Source organism: Scyliorhinus torazame, chromosome 21, assembly GCF_047496885.1.
Source record: "Scyliorhinus torazame isolate Kashiwa2021f chromosome 21, sScyTor2.1, whole genome shotgun sequence".
Lineage (NCBI taxonomy): Eukaryota > Metazoa > Chordata > Chondrichthyes > Carcharhiniformes > Scyliorhinidae > Scyliorhinus > Scyliorhinus torazame.
In genome coordinates this window covers 78,476,406-78,503,944 of record NC_092727.1, presented here as the reverse complement: position 1 = coordinate 78,503,944, position 27,539 = coordinate 78,476,406, and the positions used below count along the sequence as shown (strand labels likewise).

General features: G+C 48.1%; 1 protein-coding gene across 3 annotated transcripts in view; it reads left to right on the top strand.

Moving 5' to 3' along the window:
- Positions 1-27,539, top strand: part of mrc2 (mannose receptor, C-type 2) — a 603,955-nt gene that overhangs the window by 484,830 nt on the left and 91,586 nt on the right. For all 3 annotated transcript variants that reach the window (XM_072486972.1, XM_072486974.1, XM_072486973.1), the window contains 2 exons: positions 12,106-12,138; positions 26,661-26,827. In XM_072486972.1, the coding sequence (XP_072343073.1) occupies positions 12,106-12,138; positions 26,661-26,827 (200 nt within the window). The remainder of the gene's footprint in view (positions 1-12,105; positions 12,139-26,660; positions 26,828-27,539) is intronic.

Below are 27,539 nucleotides of genomic sequence, written 5' to 3'. Positions count from 1 at the left end.
AATTTGGAAAAAATAAATTGTCTACTTTAAAATTTAAAAGAAAAAAAAAAGAAAGTGATTCACAAAAGTTCATGAATAATAGGAAATCATTGATGGACACGATGGTGTTTTAATGGAGTGGATTCATCAGCGCAAGAGTGAAAGGTTTCCTTTTACTGGCCCATGGACTATGCAGCACGCCAAGATACACCACAAAGAGCTGAGGCTTGAAGGTGCATGTGAAAAGTTTGTAGCGATAAAGCAACCCATGACCCTGCCGAAAATTTTATTGAAAACCATTTCGCCTAATAAATTTACAGTGTTGACTAAACACGTCTGTTCTGGCAACACGTCTCGAGGATGATGCAAGCAATGACTGAGGAGAGTGCACCAACGGGTAGGTTAAGGAGAGGCTGACAGTCTCTGGTTGTGCCAATGCGCATGGCACACAAATGTAAATTGGCTGTAATCAGGAAGGGCGCATGTCCCAGGTGCTTCAAGGGTATTTGGACATTACCTGTTCATTATAATGCCAATAAGAGAGCCTGGGTATCCCGGGATATGTTTTCTGATTGGTTTCAACATCATTTTGTACCGGCAGGCACGTGCGCATTCTCTGATAGCTGGACTTGGAAAATAAACAATAAACTCATGTTACTCCTGGACAGTTGTTCCCCCAACGGGGGGGGATTTTCTGACACTTCCGGCCTGGGGGAATGGATTTTCCGGTCTCGCTGAAGTTGACCGCTGCCTCTGGCTCCATGGCTGTGGGACGTGTGACCCATGCAAAACACAGCAGACTTCAGTGGAACCGGAAGATCCCGCTGGTGGCCAATGGTGAGTTGCCTTCTCCATGGGAAAGATTCAGCCAATGCCATTCTTCGGTCCATGAAATGTAAATATGAGGACACATAGAACATAGAACATAGAAAATACAGCACAGAACAGGCCCTTCGGCCCACGATGTTGTGCCAAACCTTTGTCCTAGATTAATCATAGATTATCATTGAATTTACAGTGCAGAAGGAGGCCATTCGGCCCTTTGAGTCTGCACCGGCTCTTGGAAAGAGCACCCTACCCAAACTCAACACCTCCACCCAACACCAAGGGCAATTTGGACATTAAGGGCAATTTATCATTGGCCAATTCACCTAACCCGCACATCTTTGGACTGTGGGAGGAAACCGGAGCACCCGGAGGAAACCCACGCAGACACGGGGAGGACGTGCAGACTCCGCACAGACAGTGACCCAAGCCGGATTCGAACCTGGGACCCTGGAGCTGTGAAGCAATTGTGCTATCCACAATGCTACCGTGCTGCCCTTGAGAACAAATAAATCTACACTATATCATTTTACCGTAATCCATGTACCTATCCAATAGCTGCTTGAAGGTCCCTAATGTTTCCGACTCAACTACTTCCACAGGCAGTGCATTCCATGCCCCCACTACTCTCTGGGTAAAGAACCTACCTCTGATATCCCTCCTATATCTTCCACCTTTCACCTTAAATTTATGTCCCCTTGTAATGGTTTGTTCCACCCGGGGAAAAAGTCTCTGACTGTCTACTCTATCTATTCCCCTGATCATCTTATAAACCTCTATCAAGTCGCCCCTCATCCTTCTCCGTTCTAATGAGAAAAGGCCTAGCACCCTCAACCTTTCCTCGTAAGACCTACTCTCCATTCCAGGCAACATCCTGGTAAATCTTCTTTGCACCTTTTTCAAAGCTTCCACATCCTTCCTAAAATGAGGCGACCAGAACTGTACACAGTACTCCAAATGTGGCCTTACCAAAGTTTTGTACAGCTGCATCATCACCTCACGGCTCTTAAATTCAATCCCTCTGTTAATGAACGCGAGCACACCATAGGCCTTCTTCACAGCTCTATCCACTTGAGTGGCAACTTTCAAAGATGTATGAACATAGACCCCAAGATCTCTCTGCTCCTCCACATTGCCAAGAACTCTACCGTTAACCCTGTATTCCGCATTCATATTTGTCCTTCCAAAATGGACAACCTCACACTTTTCAGGGTTAAACTCCATCTGCCACTTCTCAGCCCAGCTCTGCATCCTATCTATGTCTCTTTGCAGCCGACAACAGCCCTCCTTACTATCCACAACTCCACCAATCTTCGTATCGTCTGCAAATTTACTGACCCACCCTTCAACTCCCTCATCCAAGTCATTAATGAAAATCACAAACAGCAGAGGACCCAGAACTGATCCCTGCGGTACGCCACTGGTAACTGGGATCCAGGCTGAATATTTGCCATCCACCACCACTCTCTGACTTCTATCGGTTAGCCAGTTCGTTATCCAACTGGCCAAATTTCCCACTATCCCATGCCTCCTTACTTTCTGCATAAGCCTACCATGAGGAACTTTATCAAAAGCCTTACTAAAATCCATGTACACTACATCCACTGCTTTACCTTCATCCACATGCTTGGTCACCTCCTCAAAGAATTCAATAAGATTTGTAAGGCAAGACCTACCCCTCACAAATCCGTGCTGACTATCCCTAATCAAGCAGTGTCTTTCCAGATGCTCAGAAATCCTATCCTTCAGTACCCTTTCCATTACTTTGCCTACCACCGAAGTAAGACTAACTGGCCTGTAATTCCCAGGGTTATCCCTAGTCCCTTTTTTGAACAGGGGCACGACATTTGCCACTCTCCAATCCCCTGGTACCACCCCTGTTGACAGTGAGGATGAAAAGATCATTGCCAACGGCTCTGCAATTTCATCTCTTGCTTCCCATAGAATCCTTGGATATATCCCGTCAGGCCCGGGGGACTTGTCTATCCTCAAGTTTTTCAAAATGCCCAACCCATCTTCCTTCCTAACAAGTATTTCCTCGAGCTTACCAATCTGTTTCACACTGTCCTCTCCAACAATATCGCCCCTCTCATTTGTAAATACAGAAGAAAAGTACTCGTTCAAGACCTCTCCTATCTCATCAGACTCAATACACAATCTCCCGCTTCTGTCCTTGATCGGACCTACCCTCGCTCTAGTCATTCTCATATTTCTCACATATGTGTAAAAGGCCTTGGGGTTTTCCTTGATCCTACCCGCCAAAGATTGTTCATGCCCTCTCTTAGCTCTCCTAATCCCTTTCTTCAGTTCCCTCCTGGCTATCTTGTATCCCTCCAATGCCCTGTCTGAACCTTGTTTCCTCAGCCTTACGTAAGTCACCTTTTTCCTCTTAACAAGACATTCAACCTCTCTTGTCAACCATGGTTCCCTCACTCGACCATCTCTTCCCTGCCTGACAGGGACATACATATCAAGGACATGTAGCACCTGTTCCTTGAACAAGTTCCACATTTCACTTGTGTCCTTCCCTGCCAGCCTATGTTCCCAACTTATGCACTTCAATTCTTGTCTGACAACATCGTATTTACCCTTCCCCCAATTGTAAACCTTGCCCTGTTGCACGTACCTATCCCTCTCCATTACTAAAGTGAAAGTCACAGAATTGTGGTCACTATCTCCAAAATGCTCCCCCACTAACAAATCTATCACTTGCCCTGGCTCATTACCCAGTACTAAATCCAATATTGCCCCTCCTCTGGTCGGACAATCTACATACTGTGTTAGAAAAGCTTCCTGGACACACTGCACAAACACCACCCCATCCAAACTATTTGATCTAAAGAGTTTCCACTCAATATTTGGGAAGTTAAAGTCGCCCATGACTACTACCCTATGACTTCTGCACCTTTCCAAAATCTGTTTCCCAATCTGTTCCTCCACATCTCTGCTACTATTGGGGGGCCTATAGAAAACTCCTAACAAGGTGACTGCTCCTTTCCTATTTCTGACTTCAACCCATACTACCTCAATAGGGTGATACTCCTCGAACTGCCTTTCTGCAGCTGTTATACTATCTCTAATTAATAATGCCACCCCCCCCACCTCTTTTACCACCCTCCCTAATCTTATTGAAACATCTATAACCAGGGACCTCCAACAACCATTTCTGCCCCTCTTCTATCCAAGTTTCCGTGATGGCCACCACATCGTAGTCCCAAGTACCGATCCATGCCTTAAGTTCACCCACCTTATTCCTGATGCTTCTTGCGTTGAAGTATACACACTTCAACCCATCTCCGTGCCTGCAAGTACTCTCCTTTGTCAGTGTTCCCTTCCCCACTGCCTCATTACACGCTTTGGCGTCCTGAATATCGGCTACCTTAGTTGCTGGACTACAAATCCGGTTCCCATTCCCCTGCCAAATTAGTTTAAACCCTCCCGAAGAGTACTAGAAAAACTCCATCCCAGGATATTGGTGCCCCTCTGGTTCAGATGCAACCCGTCCTGCTTGTACAGGTCCCACCTTCCCCAGAATGCGCTCCAATTATCCAAATACCTGAAGCCCTCCCTCCTACACCATTCCTGCAGCCACGTGTTCAACTGCACTCTCTCCCTATTCCTAGCCTCGCTATCACGTGGCACCGGCAACAAACCAGAGATGACAACTCTGTCTGTCCTGGCTTTTAACTTCCAGCCTAACTCCCTAAACTGGTTTATTACCTCCACACCCCTTTTCCTACCTATGTCGTTGGTACCAATGTGCACCATGACTTCTGGCTGCTCCCCCTCCCCCTTAAGGATCCTGAAGACACGATCCGAGACATCCCTGGCCCTGGCACCCGGGAGGCAACATACCTTCCGGGAGTCTCGCTCGCGACCACAGAATCTCCTATCTATTCCCCTAACCATTGAATCTCCTGCAACTATTGCTTTTCTATTCTCCCCCCTTCCCTTCTGAGCCCCAGAGCCAGACTCAGTGCCAGAGACCTGGCCGCTAGGGCCTTCCCCCGGTAGGTCATCCCCCCCCAACAGCATCCAAAACGGTATACTTGTTTTGAAGGGGAATGGCCACGAGGGATCCCTGCACATTTTGCCTGTTTGTTTTTTTCCCCCTGACTGTAACCCAGCTATTCTTGTCCTGTGCCTTGGGTGTGGTTACCTCCTTGTAACTCTTCTCAATCACCCCCTCTGCCTCCTGGATGATCCGAAGTTCATCCAGCTTCAGCTCCAGTTCCCTAACACGGTCTTTGAGGAGCTGAAGTTGGGTGCACTTCCCGCAGGTATAGTCAGTGGGGACACCGGTGGTATCCCTCACCACCCACATCCTACAGGAGGAGCATGTAACTGGCCTAGCCTCCATCCCCTCTTACCTGACAGAATATAGCTGCCCTGTGGACTAACTAGATCTCCGCCCTCCGACCCTGCTCCCAGTCAGCTACACTTTCTGTAAACTCCTGGCTCTCTTCGCACTCTTTGCGGAAATGTTGGAAACAAAATGAAAGGAGCACCTTACTCCCTCCTCACCTAACTCCCTCAGTCACCAAACTCTCACTATAGCACTCAAATGCACCAAATTCAGCACTCCCTCGGTCACCAAACTCTCACTATCGCACTCAAATGCACCAAATTCAGCACTCCCTCAGTCACCAAACTCTCACTACAGCACTCAAATGCACCAAATTCAGCACTCCCTCGGTCACCAAACTCTCACTATCGCACTCAAATGCACCAAATTCAGCACTCAGTGCAAACAAAGTCTGCACTGTAGGGGATCACTTTTATACTGTGAATCTAGCCTCTGAAAACTGGCCTAATCCAATTAACTAATTAACAAGCTCCAGCTGCAAGTGCCTACAAGTAGAAGCCTGTTTAAAGCTTATTGAAAATTCACCTTCTTCTAAACCAAACAGCAACTTTTAAGTTAATTAACTAAATAAAAGAAAGACTAAACTTTAGATAAAAATGAAGCCTTATACTCCCTCGGTCACCAAACTCTCACTATCGCACTCAAATGCACCAAATTCAGCACTCAGTGCAAACACCTTCTTGAATAGTCTGCTTGGTGCTGCGGACAGAGGCCTGGGGGTGGAAGGTCATTAACTAGCACTCGAATTACCAGAAAGTAGGAAATACAAACTTTAGGATAGAGGTCTGGGGCTGTGGTTTCAGTGTCTTCCAATGTAGGAATGAAGGTGAGGAGGTCCTGAAAAGGCAGGTTGTTTCCACTGGTCGGGTAAAGCAGAACTAGGGGGCATCGCCTCAAAATAAGGGGAAGTAGATTTAGGACGGAGTGTAGGAGGAACTTCTTCACCCAAAGGGTTGTGAATCTCTGGAATTCCTTGCCCAGTGAAGCAGTTGAGGCTCCTTCTTTAAACGTTTTTAAGAAAAAGATAGATACCTTTCTAAAGAATAAAGGGATTCGGGGTGGTGTACGGGCCGGAGAGTGGAGCTGAGTCCACAAAGATCAGCCATGATCTCATTAAATGGGGGAGCAGGCTCGAGGGGCCAGATGGCCTACTCCTGTTCCTAGTTCTTATGTTCTTATGAAAATACTGGGGCCAGGCAGCATGTCAGTTACACAATGCTGTTCCTGTGCCAGCAATGTTCACCGGGGTGGTGGGGGCTCGGGCTGGGGGGGTGACAAGAATCCTGCTCTTCACCCAATAGGGGTCCATTAAACTGTTTTGAAACTTGTTAATAGCTTGTCAAGGATGGAAACTGAACATTTTTAAAGGGGTTACCTGCGCTATCAGAAACTGACCAGCTGAAGTGAGAGGGGTACAGAATTGGAAACCAGCCATGACTGCTTCACGGCATCACCCCCAGCCCCCAAGAGGATCAGTGGGATAAATGGTGACTGGGTACTTGGAATGGAGGTACCCTTAATGTTCCACAGGTGACAGGGGGAGTGGGCTCTCAGTGCTTGTGCTTTATGTGGGGTCAATGCCCTTTTGGCATTGCTAGGGCTGAAAAGAAGGGGCAGAGCTTCCAACGGCAATGCACAGCCACCTGCCCAGAAGGAAGGCTGTAGCTGGCACTGGGGAAATGACTCTCAGATTTTAAGCCAAGTGGCAATGAGGATTAACTTGGAGCAGCACGGTGGCGCAGTGGTTAGCACTGCTGCCCCATGACACCGAGGTCCCAGGTTCGATACTGGTTCTGGGTCACTGTCCGTGTGGAGTTTGCACATGTGGCAGGCTGGGGCAGTTCCAGTCTCCAGGTTCAGCATGTGTGCAGGAAGTGTCTCCAGTTACAGCTCCTGGAAGCTCGAGTTTCAGAGCTGGAGCGGCGGCTGGAGACACTGTGGAGCATCCGCGAGTCGGAGAGCATCGCGGATAGCACGTATAGCGAGGTGGTCACACCGCAGGCTCAGGCTCCGCAGGCAGGAAGGGAATGGGTGACCACCAGACAGAGCAAGAGAGCTAGGCGGGTAGTACTGAAATCTCTTGTGGCCATTCCCCTGCAGAGCAGATATACCATTTTGGATACTGTTGAGGGAAATGGCCTCTCAGGAGAAAACAGCAACAGCCAAACTTGTGGTACCACCATTGGTTCTGCTGCAGAGGGGAGGGGTGATAAGTGTGACAGTGCAATAGTTATAGGGGACTCAATTGTAAGGGGAATAGACAGGCATTTCTGTGGCCGCAAACAAGACTCCAGGATGGTATGTTGCCTCCCACTAGGGTCAAGGATGTCTCGGAGTGGGTACAGGACATTCTGGAGGGGGAGGATGAATCAGTACAAATGACATAGGTAAAAAAGGGATGAGGTCCTAAAAGCAGAATACAGGGAGCTAGGAACGAAGTTAAGAAATCGGACCTCAGGATTACTACCGGTGCCACGTGCTAGTCAGAGTAGAAATGACAGGATATATAGGATGAATACGTGGCTAAAGAGGTGGTGTCAGGGGGAGGGTTTCAGATTCCTGGGGCATTGGGACCGGTTCTGGGGGAGGTGGGACCTGTACAAACTGGACGGGTTACACCTGGGCTGGACTGGAACTGATGTCCTAGGGGGGCTATTTGCTAGAGCGGTTGGGGAGGGTTTAAACTAATATGCCAGGGGGATGGGAACCTATGTAAGGAGTCAGAGAAAGAAGGAGCAAGGACAAAAACAAAAGGTAGAAAAGCGAATAAGAAAAGTGATAGGTGGGGAAACCAAGGGCAAAATTCAAACAGGGCAAAAGAGAAAAATATTGGGAGCTAGACAAACAATGTGAAAAAGACAAACTTAAAGGCTCTGTGCCTTAATGCACGGAGGATTTGCAATAAAGTGGATGAACTAATCGCGCAGAAAGATATAAATGGGTACAATATAATTGGGATTACGGAGACATGGCTCAGGGTGAACAGGGATGGGAACTGAATGTCCCAGGGTTCTCAGTATTTAGGAAGGACGGCATAAAAGAAAAGGTGGTGGTGTGGCACTGCTGGTTAAAGAGGAAATTAACACAAAAGTGAGAAAGGATATTAGGTCTGACAATGTGGAGTCTGTATGGATAGAGTTGAGAAATACTAACGGGTGTCATATATAGACCCCCAAACTGCAGTGGTGAGGTTGGGAATGGCATTAAACAAGAAATTAGAGATGCATGTAACAAGGGAATATCGATGATCATGGATGATTTTAATCTTCGCATAGATTGGGCAAATCGAATTAGCCACAATGTCGTAGTGGAGGAATTCCTGGAGTGTATACGGGATGGTTTTCTTGACCAACATGTGGAGAGCAGGCCATCTTAGACTGGGTACTGTGTAATGAGATGGGAATCATTGCCAATCTGGCTGTGCGAGACCTCTTTGGGATGAGGCAACAGAGCCCAAACACTCAAAACAGGATCTACTGTTCAAAACAGAGCCCCCTGGGCCCTATTCTCCTGTAGGAACCTAGAGGAACAATGTTAATGGTCGCACGAGAGCAAACATAATGCCTAATTGCCTTACACGCTTGTTGCTGTGTCTGTTGGTGCCACCTTGTATGAGTTGGCATTGCCAGGCACACCCCTTGCCAAAGCTATAGCTACAGGCAGGAAACTGGCTGCCTCCAGCCATTTCCACTGTTGTGGCTCTCCCTGCACAGCATCTGCACCATCACACTTATCCTCCTAAGGGACCCATCATGTGGTACTCACCCTTGCGGAGTAGAAGAGGTTGTTACCACTCCTTGAAGCCTGGCATTGCAGCCAGGTTCTCTGCATGACCCCCATGCCTGTGGACCTCCACCGCAATCTCCGCCCGTCTTGCTTGATTTGGTGGGGAGGTCTCATCTGTCCCTGGGATAGAGGATCACCCACCTTGTTCGAGTAGCCTTGAGAAGAACATGCAGCAAGCCGCCGCTGAACTGTGCATCCACCCGGAACCTTGCTTCTGCCATGGCCCACACGTGCATTTCCTGTGGAATTCCTCCGGGGATGTTGGAGGAGTAATTTATCTAATTCTATTTTGAATGTTATAATTGGATCTGTTCCCAACGCACTTTCAGGCAGCACATTCCACTACAATTTCTCCTCATCTCTCGCCCTGCCTACTTTACCAATTCTCTTCAGTGTCTTTCCGCTGATTATTGACCATGCTGCATGTGAAACAAAATGGGCTGGATTCTCCGATTTTGAGGCTATGTCTGGAGGAAGTCTTACCGTGAAAAAGTCGGCACCGATGCTCTGCCTGGTGGGGGGGCTAGCAGCTGTGCCACGTAAACCCCCCGGGCGTTCCCGACAGAAACGGGCAGAGAATTGCCGGGTCCGTGACCGCGCATGCACATGGCGCCGACCGCGCACGGACCCGGCCTGCCAGATAGTACCCCCCTGTAACCCCCCCCCCCGGACCACCCCCTACCAGTCCCCCAGCCCCCGCCAAAACCCCCTGGCCAGTGGCATGGCTCCCTACCCCTCCCGACTGGACACAGTCCGCTGTCACCACGCGAGGTTGATAAAAGCATCGGGGGAGGGCCTAAGGTCGTCCCAACGGCGTGCGGCGTACTCACCGATGATGCCGTTTTGGAGGGGGCGGAGCATCCGAAAATAGGCACCGCCCCCGATTTTGGCGTCAAAAGGGATTCTCCGCTCGATCGCCGAATGCGATTTCGACGTCGGCAAGTGGATACTCCGGCCAATGTTTTCTTATTGACTTGGTTCACAAACCCTTTAAACACTTCCAAGCAATGTTCTCTTAAACGTCCCTGCTCCAAGGAGAACAATCCCAATCTTCTTAAATCTCTCCTCATAAACAAGGACCCTTATCCTGGGTACCATTTCAGTGAATTTCCCTTGTCTGATTTAGGCCGTTGCAGAGGCTGGTTAACGGCAGTAAACTTGGTGTTAATTGAAGCACCAAACAGAATCTGACAACCTCTTGTGGTGGACACTGGGACTGCAGTTTTTCAGCACATCTCATGTAACTCACCATCATGAGATAAAGAGAGATGGGGGATGCCCCTTAACTCATCTTAACTCCAAAGAACATGTTACACCATCCCTAGGGCGGCACGCTGGCACAGTGGTTAGCTCTGCTGCCACACAGCGCCAGGGACACAGGTTCAATTTCGATCTTGGGTGACAGTGTGGAGTTTGCACGTTCTCCCCGTGTATGCGTGGGTTTTCTCCGGGTGCTCTGGTTTCCTCCCACAGTCCAAAGATGTGCATGTTAGGTGGATTGGCCATGCAAAATTGTCCCTTAGTGTCCAGAGATGTGCAGGTTAGGTGGGGTTACGCGGATAGGGTGGGGAACTGGGCCTAGGTAGGCAGGGTACTCTTTCAGAGGGCCTACAGACTCAGTGAGCCAAATGGCCTCCTTCTGCACTGTAGGGACACCTTCACTCCTTTTATATCCCACCTAAATAATAACAATTTCTACACTCCAAAAGTAATCCCTTGGCAGTGAAGTGTTTTGGGGGATTTGGGGGCCAAATAAATGCAAGTTTATTCCTGTTACTTTGTCTTTTCTTATCAGATCTCCACTAGCTCACATCCCTTCACAGTGAAAGAGCCCAACTTTCTCCCATCTTTCCTCATTACTCCATCCCCTGAATACTGTGTGCAATTTTGGTCTCTTTCTTTCAGTAAGGGTGTAAATATATTGGAACCGGTTGAGAGGAGATTTTACTAGATCGATTCCTGGAATGAGTGAGTTGCCTTAAGAGGAAAGGCTGGACAGGCTATTACCCCTGGAGGTTAGAAGAGCGAGGGGGTGACTTGATTGAAGTTTATAAGATCCTGAATGGTCTGTCATGATATGCAGGCATGCAGATAATGATATACAGACAGGCAGCTAATGAACACAGAGAACAGGACATGACCAATGAGCAGGCAGGACACTCAGGGGTGGTATCTCACTATAAAAGGCATGAGGCACTCATACTCTGCCTCTTTCCACTGATGAACATCTACAGAGTGAGTTAGGGTGTATGTACAGTATCACACCTCCAGCACGTGGCTAAGAGCTAGTCTGGTTCAGTCAGACAGAGTAACCACACTTAGATTAGCAGAGAGTCGAACTCATAGAGAACTGTGCTAACTGTGCTACTGGTTCAATAAATCAGATTGAACTAACTTCAAGATCTGGAGTATCTTTTGATTAAAGCTGCATCCAGTTGCAGCCTGTGTTATCCCAGAGTACGTAACACATCAGTCTTGAAAAGGTGGACTGAATGTTTCCCCTTGTGGGTGAATCCAGAAAGAGGGCACTGTTTTAAAATTCGGGGTCGTCTTTTAGGACAGAGATGAGGAGAATTTTTTCTCAGAGGGTTGTGCAACTTTGGGACTCTCTTCCTCAGAAGCTGGTGGAAGCAGGGTCACTGAATATTTTTAAGGCCGAGGAAGACGGATTTTTGTGAGACAAGGAGATCCAAAGTCATCGAAACAGAAACAGATCAGCCATGATCCTGGGGAATGACGGAGCAGGACCGAGGGGCCGAATGGCCTCTGACGACTCCTATTTTGTATGTTTGTAAATCCTTTGATGTTGATCACCTACAGCAAAGGTAGCACCAGGCGCCTCAGTCAGCAGAACCCTGGAGGTCCAGCCAAACCAGAGTACTAGAGCTTTAACAGCTCAACGACAAATTCCAACCATATTCTGTTTCTTTTTTCTATTGCTGCTCCAACAATGTGTCAAATCTGCCACGCAACTCCTAGCACACACAGTACTGGCATTTATTCATTATAGCGGACAGCCCTATAATGCAGTTGCTCTGGCCGCCAGCAAACACTGTAAACTCTTTTTATTAGGTCTATAACCTAGACTAAGCAATAACATGTCTTGGGATTGTTCGCTGTTCTAACCAACTGTCCCTTTTTCCCTGCAGGAGCTGTTGCGAAAGATCCAGAGGGCACTGAAGGTACGTTGCATTTTACCACAGCTTGGGATGGCAACTGAGAGATTATGTTGTAAGGAAGGGGCTTGGAATACACCATCCGTAATAAACCCCAAGTGATATTTGTCCCTGTTATGTGTGATGTTGTTGGCTATAATTTGAGTTTAGCAGGGCGTCCCCTGATTTCTTTGTGTTGTGTCAATGGCCAGATTTCTCAGCATCATTGTCCAATGATCTTCGAGGATTTAGCTTGGTAAGCACTAGTGAGAGCTCTCACCTCTGATTGAGGAGGCTTTGGGTTCAAATCCCTAACTTTTGAATCTCAGTTCATGACCTAGTTTGACACGCCATTGCAACAATGGGGACTGTGCCATCCATTGGATGAGGCGTTGGATCGAGCCTCCATTCATCTATTTTTGTAGATGGAAAGATCCCAGGGCACTATTTGAAGAAGTGTGCGATGTTCTTCTAGTGTCCTGGCCAACATTCCTCCCTCAAACAATAACACCAAAAAAAAACTAAATGAGTTGGTCAATCACCTTATTGAAAGCTTGCTATTGTAGAATAACTTTCATGTCGCCCACATACAAAACTGCAGCGGCACTGGTCATACATTTCAATATTTCCTGCACTAGGGGAGGTGATAGGGGAGGCCTGGAGAATTGCAAATATTACACTCTTGTTCAATAAAGGTTGTAAGGATAGCCCCAGCGAATATAGATGAGTCAGTTTAACCTCAGTGGTGGAAAGCTTCTGGACGTAATTATTTGGGATAGAATTCAGTCACTTGGAAAAATGTGGGTTTATTATGGATTTCTGAAGGGGAAATCTTGTTTAACTAACTTGCTGGTGTTTTTAATTTTTTTTACCCATCCTTAAAGTTACAAAGCCAAAGCATAGAGTGAACAGGGCCAACCCTTAATCCATCTCGTTGCTTGCTCCAAAAAACAATTCAGATTGAAGCCAATTCATGGTCTCCACAAGAGAGTCACACAAAATCCAAGCTGACAAGAAAAGACATTGCACCTCGTCTTGGGCTTTGATCTGATGCTTGATAGAACATAGAACATACAGTGCAGAAGGAGGCCATTCGGCCCATCGAGTCTGCACCGACCCACTTAAGCCCTCACTTCCACACTATCCCCGTAACCCCTCCTAACCTTTTCGGTCACTAAGGGAAATTTATCATGGCCAATCCACCTAACCTGCACGTCTTTGGACTGTGGGAGGAAACCGGAGCACCCGGAGGAAACCCACGCCGACACGGGGAGGATGTGCAGACAGTGACCCAGCAGGGAATCAAACCTGGGTCCCTGGCGCTGTGAAGCCACAGTGCTAGCCACTTGTGCTACCGTGCTGCCCAACAAGTGTCCTTGTTTTTCCTGATATATATTGATGATCTAGATGTTGGTGTACAGGGGACAATTTCAAACTTTGTAGATTATACAAAATTTGGAAGTAAATTTGAAAGTAAACTGTCAGGATCTGTAGAACATCAAAAGGATATAGACAATTTGATGCAGAGGGTAGCTGGGTGGAAGATGAAGTTCAATGTGGTTAAGTGTGAGGTGACGCATTTTGGTAGGAAGAACATGGAGCAGAGGGACCTGGGTGTATATGTGCATAGATTATTGAAGATAGTAGTACAGGTGGAGGTATAATATCCTGTGTTCTATTAATAGGGGCATGGTGTACAAGAGAAAGGTGGTTATGCTGAACTCATACAAGACACTAGTTAGACCTCAGCTGGAGTATCGTGTACAGTTCTGGGCACCAAACTGTAGAAAGGATGTGAACGCATTGGAGAAAGTACAGTAGAGGTTTACAAGAATGATTCCGGGGATGAGAAACTTCAGTGATGAGGATAGATTGGAGAGGTTGGGACTGCTCTCCTTGGAGAGAAGAAGGCAAAGAGGAGATTTGATAGATGTTCAAGATCATGAGGGGGCTGGACTGATTAGATGGGGAGAGTGCAAACTCTTGACAAACAGGGGCCAGGATCGAACCCGGGCCCTCGGCGCCGTGAGGCAGCATTGCTAACCACTGTGCTACCGTGCCGCCCTTGCCTTCTCATTCTCAATCCTTTTATGAGCAGGAACTGTTTCTCCCTATCGCGAGCTCCATGAACTCAAGGCTCAGACTTCTCAAGAAACCACAGGCCTCTGTTGGAAACATTATGGTGACTACGGAAATCTTGGCCAGTGAGTTAGCGTTTAAGAAATGTCTTCAGGAAGGAAATAAAGTTAGAGGGGTGTAGGGAAGAAATTTCAGAACTTAGGCCTTGGCAGCTGAAGGCATGATCAACACATGTGGAACAATGTAAATCAGGGTTGCGGAAGTGGCCAGCCTTGATGGAGCTGAGAGACCTCAGAAGGTTGTAGGACTAGAGAATATCTGAATAATATAGGAAGGGCTGATGCAACGGAGGGTTTTGAGAACAAGGATGAAAATCTTTGCCGGCAATACCAGACCAGGAGTCAATGTAGATCAGTGAGCATAGGGGGATCGGTGAATGTGAATAATAATGCAGACAGCAAAGATCTGGATGTGCTCAAATTTACAGAGTGGGAGGCCAGTTCAGAGAGTTCTGGAATTGTCAAGTCTAGAGATAATTAAGATGGAGGTTTTAGCAACAGATTACCAGAGGTGCGGCAGACAACTTTAAATGTTATAGAGATGGAAGTAGGTAGTCTTGTTGATCAAGACGATATGTGATTGGCAAGTTAAAATAGGACACCGATTGATAATCTCAGCAGGAGTCTGTTTACGCAGCTTGAAATGTTATCTTTGACCAGGGAGAGGGTGGAGTTGATGTTTATCGAACTAAATTAATGGTGGGAACTGAAGACAGTGACTTGGATTTTTCCAAAGTTCGGCCGACTCCAGAGGCCTTTAAAAATGGTGGGTGTGACGTTATTCCAGGATTCCTGTCCCCATTCCTGGTGGCGGCAATTTTCTCCAGCACAGGATAAGATTGCAGATAGCAAGACCGCATCCTGCATTCCCAAACTGGCCATTTCCATTGTGGTGTTGGACAACTTGTACACGCTCATCCTCCCACCCTGCAATGTTTGGGCCAGCTCCTTAAGGATCTGTGATTTAGAGGAGTTATGAACATCCTCTAGAATCAGGAACTTTCTCAAAGCCACAGTTAAAAGCTTTTACCCATGCCACCTCCATGGTCACTCACCCAGTATAGACTGAACCACTGAGTCACCTAATAACAATGGCATGTCTTGAAATGATCATGAAATAACACGCATTCTGAAAGTTCCTTTGAAAACAAATACTGGGCGGTATCCCCGCCCCCCCCAACGCCGGGTGGGAGAATCGCCCGGGGTGAAACGAGCATAGAATGCATTGAGTTCATTGGGGACGGGTGCTCTGTTCCCCAAGAAATACTCATAGAATCATAGAAGTTTACAGCATGGAAACAGGCCCTTCGGCCCAACCAGTCCATGCCGCCCAGTTTTTACCATTAAGCTACTCCCAGTTGCCCGCACTTGGCCCATAACCCTCTATACCCATCTTACCCATGAAACTATCTAAATGTTTTTTAAAAGACACAATTGTACCCGCCTCTACTACTACCTCTGGCAGCCCATTCCAGACACTCACTACCCTCTGAGTGAAGAAATTGCCCCTCTGGGCCCTTCTGAATCTCTCCCCTCTCACCTTAAACCTATGCCCTCTAGTTTTAGACTCCCCTACCTTTGGGAAAAGATGTTGACTATCTACCTTATCTATGCCCCTCATTATTTTATAGACCTCTATAAGATCACCCCTAAGCCTCCTACGCTCCAGGGAAAAAAGTCCCAGTCTATCCAGCCTCTCCTTATAACTCAAACCATCAAGTCCCGGCAACATCCTAGTAAATCTTTTCTGCACTCTTTCCAGTTTAATAATATCCTTCCTATAATAGGGTGACCAGAACTGCACACAGTATTCCAAGTGTGGCCGTACCAGTGTCTTGTACAACTTCAACAAGACGTCCCAACTCCTGTATTCAATGTTCTGACCAATGAAACCAAGCATGCCGAATGCCTTCTTCACCACCCTGTCCACCTGCGACTCCACCTTCAAGGAGCTATGAACCTGTACTCCTAGATCTCTTTGTTCTATAACTTTCCCCAACGCCATACCATTAACTGAGTAGGTCCTGGCCTGATTCGATCTGCCAAAATGTATCACCTCACATTTATCTAAATTAAACTCCATCTGCCATTCGTCGGCCCACTGGCCTAATTGATCAAGATCACGTTGCAATCCTAGATAACCTTCTTCACTATCCACTTTGCCACCAATCTTGGTGTCATCTGCAAACTTACTAACCATGCCTCCTAAATTCTCATCCAAATCATTAATATAAATCACAAATAACAGTGGACCCAGCACCGATCCCTGAGGCACACCACTGGTCACAGGCCTCCAGTTTGAAAAACAACCCTCGACAACCACCCTCTGCCTTCTGCCGTCCAGCCAATCTTGAATCCAATTGGCAACCTCACCCTGGATCCCGTGAGCTTTAACCTTCTGCAACAACCTACCATGCGGTACCTTGCCAAAGGCTTTGCTAAAGTCCATGTAGACAACGTCTACTGCACTGCCCTCATCTACCTTCTTGGTCACCCCCTCAAAAAACTCAATCAAATTTGTGAGACATGATGTTCCACGCACAAAGCCATGCTGACTGCCCCGAATCAGTCCTTGCCTCTCTAAATGCTTGTAGATCCTGTCTCTCAGAATACCTTCTAGCAACTTACCTACTACAGACGTTAGGCTCACCGGTCTGTAGTTCCCAGGCTTTTTCCTGCTGCCCTTCTTAAACAAGGGCACAACATTCGCCACTCTCCAATCTTCAGGCACCTCACCTGTGGCTGCCGATGATTCAAATATCTCTGTTAGGGGACCCGCAATTTCCTCCCTAGCCTCCCACAACATCCTGGGATACATTTCATCAGGTCCCGGGGATTTATCTACCTTGATGCGCTTTAAGACTTCCAGCACCACCTCCTCTGTAATATGCACACTTCTCAAGACATCACTATTTATTGCCCTTAGTTTCCTAACATCCATGCCTTTCTCCACCGTGAATACCGATGAGAAATATTCATTCAGGATCTCACCCAACTCTTGTGGCTCTGCACATAGATGTCCTTGTTGATCCTTAAGAGGCCCTACTCTGTCCCTAGTTACTCTTTTCCCCTTTATGTATCTGTAGAATCTCTTTGGATTCTCCCTTGCATTATTTTCCAAAGCAATTTCATGTCCCCTTTTTGCCCTCCTGATTTCCCTCTTAACTCTATTTCGACAATCTCTATACTCTTCAAGGGATCCACTTGATCCCAGTTGCTTATATACGTTATATGCCCCCTTCTTCTTTTTGACCAGAGTCTCAATATCTCGGGTCATCCAGGGTTCCCTACTTCTACCAGCCTTGCCCTTCACTCTAAAGGGAATGTGCTTACCCTGCACCCTGGTTAACACATTTTTAAAAGCCTCCCATTTACCAGCCGTCCCTTTGCCTGCCAACAGTCTCCCCCAATCTACCTCTGCAAGTTCCTGTCTGATACCATCAAAATTGGCCTTGCCCCAATTAAGAACTTTAACTCTTGGGCCAGACCTATCATTCTCCATAGCTATCTTAAAACTAATGGAGTTATGGTCACTTGTCCCAAAGTGATCCCTCACTAGCACTTCTGTCACTTGCCCTTCCTTATTTCCCAAGACGAGGTCAAGTTTTGCCCCCTCTCTAGTCGGTCCATCCACATACTGAATGAGAAATTCCTCCTGAATACACTCAACAAATTTCCCTCCATCCAAGCCCCTAATGCTATGGCTGTCCCAGTCAATGTTGGGAAAGTTAAAGTCCCCTACGACTACCACCCTATTATTCTTGCAGCTATCTGTAATCTCCTTACATATTTGCTCCTCAATTTCCCGCTGACTATTTGGGGGCCTGTAGTACAGTCCTACCAAGGTGATCTCTCCCTTCTTATTTTTCAGTTCCACCCATATAGACTCAGTGGGCGAACCCTCGGATATATCCCCTCTAAGTACTGCCGTGATGTTCTCCCTAATCAAAAACGCCACTCCCCCTCCTCTCTTACCTCCTGTTCTATCCTTTCTATAGCATCTGTACCCCGGAACATTGAGCTGCCAGTCCTGCCCCTCCCTTAGCCATGTTTCAGTCATAGCTATAATATCCCAGTCCCATGTGCCCGTCCATGCCCTGAGTTCATCCGCTTTGCCCGTCAGGCCCCTTGCATTGAAATAAATGCAGTTTAATGTAGACCTTCCTTGCTCTCTGCCCTGCTTTCTCTGGTCATGCTTTACACACTCTCCCTTCCTGCCTTTTGTTTCTGTCCCCACTGACTTCCTACATCGGTTCCCATCCCCCTGCCACATTAGTTTAAACCCTCCCCAACTGCACTAGCAAACACCCCCCCCCCGAGAACATTGGTTCCGGTCCCACCCAGATGCAGACCGTCCGATTTGTACAGTTCCAACCTCCCCCAGAACCGGTCCCAATGTCCCAGGAATTTGAAACCCTCCCTCTTGCACCATCTCTCAAGCCACGTATTCATCCTAGCTATCCTGTCATTCCTACTCTGACTATCACGTGGCACTGGTAGCAATCCTGAGATTACTACCTTTGAGGTCCTACTTTTTAGTTTAACTCCTAACTCCCTAAATTCAGCTTGTAGGACCTCATCCCGTTTTTTACCTATATCGTTGGTGCCTATATGCACCACGACAGCTGGCTGTTCACCCTCCCCCTCCAGAATTCCCTGCAGCCGCTCCAAGACATCCTTGACCCTTGCACCAGGGAGGCAACATACCAACCTGGATTCTCGTTTGCGTCCACAGAAACGCCTGTCTATTCCCCTTACAATTGAATCCCCTATCACTATAGCTCTGCCACTCTTTTTCCTGCCCTTCTGTGCAGCAGAGCCAGCCACGGTGCCATGAACCTGGCTGCTGCCACCTTCCCCTGGTGAGCCATCTCCCCCAACAGTTTCCAAAACGGTAAATCTGTTTTGGAGGGAGATGACTGCAGGGGATCCCTGCACTGCCTTCCTACTCTTCCTCTGTCTGTTGGTCACCCATTCCCTATCTGCCTCAGTAATTCTAATCTGCGGTGTGACCAACTCACTGAATGTGCTATCCACAACTTCCTCAGCATCGCGGATGCTCCAAAGTGAGTCCATCCGCAGCTCCAGAGCCGTCAAACGGTCTAACAGGAGCTGCAGTTGGACACACTCCTTGCAGATGAAGGAGTCAGTGACACCAGAAGGGTCCCTGACTTGCCACATCTCACAAGAGGAGCATGACACGGGTCTGAGCTCTCCTGCCATGACTTAAACCTGAAGTTAAATTTGAACTACACTACACAGCTAAGAGAAAGTCAAAGAGAGAGAAATCACTTACCAGTTACAAGCCAATCACTTACCTGCTGGCTGTGATGTAATTGCTCCCGAGGCTCCCTCACAGGTCTGCTTCTCTGCACCTCCTTAAGATGAGCACCAAATTCCCTTAACTAGTTAATTAATTTACTTAATTAATTGGATTTTTTTTTTGGGGGGGGGGGGGGAAACTCAACCCCAAACACCAAACTCCAAAAAAAAAACACAGCCCTCACTCACCTCTTACCCGAACTCAGCCTTACCCAAACTCAGATACACTCTGTTTGCCTCCAGCACTCTGTTTCTAAAGGCACTTCAGCCACACCCTTTGTATCCTTCCTGATATACAGTCAGCCAATAGGCCTGCTCCCGAAACTGATCTCCTGAAACTAACAGCTGACCTGCAAGGTAAGGAAGTTGTTAAGCAGTACTTACCTCACCCACGCCGCGACCTTTTAAACTGTCCCCTCTGCCTCGCAGCTCCCGCGCTTTTTCAAACTCCCGCGCTGTTTCCAAGGTCCCGGCTCTCTCTCTCTCCCGAACAGCTGACCTGCAAGGTAAGGAAGTGGTTAAGCAGTGGTTAACTCGGCTTTGCTTTGTAGCCCATTATATGATGTAAGCCGCGCGAGTCATGCCACGCCACCCCGACACCCGCACGCGATTCTCCCACCCCCCCAGAACCAGCGCCGCGAGAATCGCTCTGGGCCGCTCAGAGAATCGCCGCAAACGGCGAGCGGTGATACTCCGGCCCAGATGGGCCAAGAGGCCGGCGAAATAACTGACAGTCCCGCTGGTGCCATTCACCCCTGGTTGCTGCCAGCGGGAACTCTGCGGGAACGCTGGGGGGGGAGCCTGTGGGTGAGGGAAGGGGGGCTCCTTCACCGGGGGGGGGGTTCTGATGGGGTCTGGCCTCTTCCCCCCCCCCAACGGCCGGCCCTTGAACACTGACCCCATGTTGGGTCGGGGCCGGCACGCGTAAGAAGTTGCCCTCGCATGCGCAGGATGGCGTGGCACTCCAGTGCAGTGCTGTATCCTTCCTGTGGGGGCCAGAATAGGTTGTGTCCAGGCCCAGTTCGCGCCGTCGTGAAACACTTGGCCTCAATATCGGAGAATCTCGCCCACTGCATTTACAACCCTATAAAAGTGTCAATCAGTCACTTCCTTTCATAGCTTCAATACAGAAGTTTTACCCCACTTCACACTTCTTAATTTTGTCCAAATATACATAAAGGCATTGAAAACAATAGTTCAACAAAAAATAACTTATTATGACCTCATAAAGATGTCAGTCAATCAAAGTTAGATTTTGATTAGATTTAGATTTATTGTCACGTGTACCAAGATACAGTGAAAAGTATTGTTCTGCGTCTAGTCCAGCCAGATTGCTCCATACATGAACACATAGAACATATGATGAATACACAATGTAAGTACATAACATAGACATTGGGTGCAGCATACGGAATATAGTGCTACAACTGTAGAGAAGATGCGTAGAAAGGTCAGTTCAGTCCATAAGAGGGTCATGATGTGGAGATGCCGGCGTTGGACTGGGGTGAGCACAGTACGAAGTCTTACAACACCAGGTTAAAGTCCAACAGGTTTGTTTCGATGTCACTAGCTTTTGGAGCGCTGCTCCTTCCTCAGGTGAATGCAGAGGTCTGTTCCAGAAACACATATATAGACGAATTCAAAGATGCCAAACAATGCTAGGAATGCGAGCATTAGCAGGTGATTAAATCTTTACAGATCCAGAGATGGGGTAACCCCAGGTTAAAGAGGTGTGAATTGTATCAAGCCAGGACAGTTGGTAGGATTTCGCAGGCCAGATGGTGGGGGATGAATGTAATGCGACATGAATCCCAGGTCCCGGTTGAGGCCGCACTCATGTGTGCGGAACTTGGCTATAAGTTTCTGCTCGGCGATTCTGCGTTGCCGCGGGTTTTATTCAGAACAAACAAAAGGGCAAAATTTGAGAAGAAAAGAAAATGATCAGAATATGGTGCGATCTGTGGGTGAGATTGTGGTGTAGGCTGATGTTCCTTTGCCCTTTTGTTTGTTCTGAATAAAACCCGCGACAACGCAGAATCGCCGAGCAGAAACTTATAGCCAAGTTCCACACACATGAGTGCGGCCTCAACCGGGACCTGGGATTCATGTCGCATTACATTCATCCCCCACCATCTGGCCTGCAAAATCCTACCAACTGTCCTGGCTTGATACAATTCACACCTCTTTAACCTGGGGTTACCACATCTCTGGATCTGTAAAGATTTAATCACCTGCTAATGCTCGCATTCCTAGCATTGTTTGGCATCTTTGAATTTGTCTATATATGTGTTTCTGGTACATAAGAGGGTCATTCAGGAGTCTGGTTATAGCGGGGAAGGATTATGGTGGGATTAAGACGGAGCTGTAGTCACTGAACAGGAGTCTGACGTAGGTGTCCTTGTTGTGGAGATGTTCCAGGGACGAGTGTAGGGCCAGGGAGATGGTGTCTGCTGTGGACCGGTTGTGGCGGTAGGTGAATTGCAGTGGACCAAGGCATTCTGGGAGTATGAAATGATGTGTCTTATAACTAACCTCTCAAAACACTTCATAATAATAGATGTCAGGGCCACCGGTTGGTAGCCATTGAGGCACATTGCATGGTCGTTTTGAAACAGGTGGGAACCTCGGGATGGGGGAGAGGTTAGAGATGTCTGCAAACACACCCACCGGTTGGTCCGCACAGGATATGAGTGCGTGACCACGGACTCCGTAATGGCCCGTTCCTTTCCGTAAGATTCACTTTCGAGAAGGCTGATCTAAATTCTGAGACTGTGACGGTAGGAATGGGTGTGTCCGAGGCTGTTGGGGCAGTTGACATCGGTTTGTTAGCTTCCTGCTCAAAACGAGCATAGAATGCATTGAGTTCATTGGGGAGGAGTGCTCTGTTCCCCAAGAAATACTCGGCTTTGCTTTGTAGCCCATTATATGGTGTAAGCCTTGCCACAATCAACAAGAGTTTGTGTCGTTAGTCTGGGACTCTAGCTTAGTCTGGTATTGTCTCTTATCATCCCTGATGGCTTTGCAGAGGACATACCTAGATTTCTTGTATAGGTCAAGGTCACCCGTCTTGGATGCCTCAGCCCTGGACTTCAGTAGGGAGTGGAACTCCCGGTTAAACCATAGTTTCCGGTTGGGGATTGCTCTTACTACCTTCTTTGGCACGCAGTCCTTGACACACTTACTGATGAAGTCTGTGACAGTTGTGGCATACTCGTCAAGGTTGGCCGCTGAGTTCTTGAAAATGGACCAGTCCACTGACTCCAGTCACGTAGGAGCTCTTCTGTTGCCTTGGACCAGCATCGCACAATCTTCTTAATTGGATCTTCTCGCTTAAGTTTGTGCTTGTATGCCAGGAGAAGCAGCATTGTGTTGTGGTCCGATTATCCAAAATGTTGGTTGGGGGATGGAGTGGTAAGTGCTCTTGCTGTTTGTGTAGTAGTGGTCAAGGATGTTAGGGCCCCTGGTGGGACAGGAGATGTGTCGGTGGAATTTCGGCATTCCTGAGGTTGGCCTGGTTGAAGTCACCAGCTACAATGAACAAGGCCTCCGGGTATTCCGTTTCAAGATTGTTTATAGCGGTGTACAATTCATCAAGTGCCTTCTTCACTTTTTCACTTCCACCTGGGGTGGGATGTTGACCGCTGTGATGATGGCAGAAATGAACTCCAGCGGAAGGTATTATGGGCAGCACTTCACAGTCAGGTATTCTAGGTCCAGGAGCAGACGTTTTCCAGGGCTGCCATGTCTGAGCACCAGGAATAATTGATGAGGAGGCAAACACCTCCACCCTTCGCCTTGCCCGAGGATGCTGTGCAGTCCATCTGGTGAATTGAAAAGGCCTCAGATTGTACGGCACAGTCCAGTGAGGCAGGAGTGAGCCATGTCCTCTGTGAGACAGAGCACACAGCAGTCTTTCACCTCTCTCTGAAGGTAAGTCTAGCGTTAAGCACATCCAGCTTGTTTACGATCATTTGGACGTTTGCCAGGAGTATGCTGGGTAAAGGAGACTTGAAACCGCGTTGTTTCAGACTCATCTGCAGACCAGCACATTTTCCTCATTTTGTAGCTCGGTGGCTGCTTCTGGGGGTCCTGGGATCCAATGAGAGAAGTCTGACCTTGTGGAAGGTAAGTGGTTGCGTCTGGAGGGGTCTTGGGATCTTGTTGCGGTTTCGGGGTCACCCGGGGTGGGGGGGCGGTCATATTCACGGTCTGGTCGGGCCCCAGGGATCTATGAGTTTGGGCCTTTCTCTCAGTATGTTCGGTCCCGCGTGGGGTAACACTACACATCAGCCCGCGTAAATAGCAGGGATTGCTGAGTTAATTGATTAGAGAGTCTTGGAATTCAGCCAAGTGTTCATAATGAGATCATCTGGAGAAACAGTTGTCTAGCCATCTATTTCTGTTGATAAAGCACGACACCCCACACCACTGGGAAACCCGTGGGCAGGGCCGGCTGCCGGAGGGAAAAGAGAATCCCAACGGTTGGAGAATTCCGGCCTTTATCCCTTATGTTCAACTGAAGAAATAACTTGCATTTCTCTAGTGCCTGCCGCACCCTGGGCTGCCTTTTCAATAGTACAGGATCAGGAATCAGGAAGCCATGGAGATTTCCACACCTTCTCAAAGGTCCGTTTGACCGAAGCCGAGCACTGCTTAAAGTTTGCCCTGATTTCTCCAGTACCCGGCCATTTCGGGCCAGCTGCAGTACCTCTTCTGGCCACTAGAGCGCTATTCCTGGAATGACTGAAGAGCTTTGGCCAGCTGCTCTCCATGGCAGGGCTTTCTAGCTTCTGCCAGTCAATGCACAGTCGGACGTGAAATGGGATTCGGCCTGTTGGGGACGGTGGGGATACGTTTCCTGGGGGCCGAGCCCTTTGCCATTCTGAAAATTCTGACCCAGATTTTTTTTTAATGCCTGGTTTGCATCCGGCCTTCACAGCAGCCAAAATGGGCAAACCCAGATTAGTGTGGATTACAAAGCAGGAACTGTGGCTTTGTTCAGTTTAACTTTGTCTTGCCCACACACAGTTTTTCTGCTTCTCCACTTTTATAAATCTTTAAATTTCTAACTTCTTCCAGTTTTTAATAATTATTTTTATTGAGGCACAGGCATCACTGGCTAGGTCAGCATTTATTGTCCATGCCTAATTGCCCTTGAGACGCTGTAGGTGAGCTGCCGTCTTGAACCGCTGTAGTCACTGTGGTGCAGATACACCCACAGTGCTGTTAGGGAGGTAATTCCAGGATTTTTACCCAGCGATAGCGAAAGAACGGACGATATATTTCCAAGTCAAGATGGCGGGTGACGTGGAGGGGAACTTCCAGGTGATGATGTTCCCAAGTATCTGTTGACAGGCCTTTTGAAATGGCAGCTCTGTGCTATAACCCCCACTGAGGTCACAGTATAAGGATAATCCGATTCCCCGTGACTTCCACGGAATATGAACATCCCCGGTAACGGGGTGAGGCTCCCCCTTCACTTAGGGGAACCCTCAATTGTAGGTCGTGAAGGGAGACCCTTTGGAGAGTATAGACTTATTGTATATTGAATAAACCTTGTTATTGTTTTCTACCTGTTCATGCATGCTACCTTGTTGGATTTTACACTGATGATGAGGATGGGATTGCTGGGCTGTCCTTGGTCTGGCCTCCACATAGACTTTGCGGGACCATTCCAGGGAGCGATGTTCCTCATCGTCGTGGATGCCGACTCGAAGTGGATGAAGGTCTATAAGATGCAGGTGACGTCCACTCAGGCCACCATCGAGTGACTGCTACAGTCATTCAACACGTACAGAATACTAGAGGTACTGGTTTCAGATAACGGAACTGCTTTCACAAGCGTGGAGTTGGGGCATTCAAGGCCGCGATACCACTCGGGATCAATGGATTAGCGGAGCGGGCCGTCCAGACCTTTAAGCACGGCATGAAGAAGCAGACCGCCAGTTCCTGATGAGACTCGACTGGCACATTTCATATTTTGCTACTGAACAACACTGCACACCACGATGGGTGTCACTGCAGCTGAATTGCTGATGGGTCACCGCTTCCACACCCAGTTGGGTTTCGTCATCCCTGACATTGGCGGGAATAGCCGTCGTCTCCAGGACAGGACTGAGGCTGACGCAGGCCGGCATGCACCTTTGCGCCGTTCGCCCTTGCTGATCTGGTGCATGTTCGGTACTTTGGTGAAGGGGCCACGTGGATTCCAGGTGTTGTGTTGATACCGACAGGGCCAGTCTCGTATCGGGTTCGGGCGCTGGGATGCGTGTCTAATCGACACGTGGGCCATCTCCGCAGTTATGTTCCCGTGACACTGGACACGGTTCCAGAGGCCCCAATCCAGGTCCGTCCGCCGCCTGTATTGCCACCTCGGCCGACGTTATCACCATTACCCCGGTTGTGCCAGCCGTAGAGAGACCGGACACCAATGTCGAAAATGGCGGACGAAGTCCCACCAGTTCCAAATCCGAATCGGGTGTGGGTGTATTGCCATCGCTGGAGCCCATCGTGCCACATCTCAGAGCCTCATTGCTTTCGCTGGCACCACCCAGGCACTCCGCACGAAAATGCTACTCCCCGCTCTGGTATACGCCAACAGATGCCAGGCGATCAGCTCATGAAACTGTCTCCGGGCAAAAAAGAGAAGAGACTCTTCCGATCAGTCCATGGATGTCTCTCCGGACTTGGGAGAGGGGGGAGTGTTATAACCCCCACGGGGGTCACAGTATAAGAACAATCCGGTTCTCTGTGACCTCCAGTAATGGGGGCGGGGCTTCCCCTTAATTAGGGGAACCCACACTTGTATATAAACCCTGACCTAGCTGCAGGTCGAGGAGGGAGACCTCCGGGGAGACTTATTGTATATCGAATAAACCTTGTTATTGTTTTCTACCTGCTAGTTCATGCATGCTACTTTGCCAGATTCTACACTTTGTTTTTCTCTCTCTCTCTACACATGCTGTTTGACTTGCCGAGTGGTTCCAGAATTCTCTGTTTTCGATTTAGTCTTTGTATTCCTTCATAATATGTTTTTGCCTAATGGATGACTCTGCTGATGTAAACTGAACCAATGCTGTCTCTTCCCAGATGCTACAAGCAACAAGTGGGTCCAGTTCCAGGATGCCGAGTACAAATTCTTTGAGCATCTCTCCACCTGGCCCCAAGCCCAGCGGATCTGTACCTGGTTCGGAGCGGAGCTGGCCTCCATCCATAGCCAGGAGGAGCTGACCTTCCTGGGGAAGATTCTGCAGGAGGTAGGACTTCCGACACACAACTAGAAGATTTTAGATTAGGGACTGACACCAAACTCCTCCTTGGAATGATCCCCAGTGGCTTTGCACAGATGTGCAAACAACAACTGTCACACTGAGGGTTTGGGGAGGCAAGAATCTGGGAAATGGTGAGGATCATTCAACCAATTGAAATGGTTCAAATTAATGCGAGCAGCTCACTCATAAAACCAATGTAAAGGTTGTTTATTTTTTATTTACAATTCCGCAGCATTGGTTCACAGTGAGGGACGGAGTAGATTTTGTTTTGGATAAATACCCCTGATACAGACCCTCACGAGGATGAATCAGGAATTTCAGAGGCACGATTTTCCTCCTTAATGGCTGATCGTAGCATCCAAATTGCTCCATAATATGTTTTCAACCTGCACGCCCTAATTCCTCCGACACTAATTCAAGAGTAGAGGGAGAATAATTTGGTAAAAGCACATTACTGCGGATGCTGGAATCCGAAAGAAAAACAGAAGATGTTGGACAGTCTCAGCAGGCCTGACAGCATCTGTGGAGAGAGAAGGGAGCTAACGTTTCGAGTCTGGATGAATCTTTGTCAAAGCTGGAGAGAACTGGAAAAAAGATTAGATTTATACTGTTGTGGGGAGGGGGTGGGGGGGGGGGGTGCAGTTGGCGTTAAATAGTGGGGCTGGATCATTTAGTGTTTGTTTTTAGTTTCTTGTTT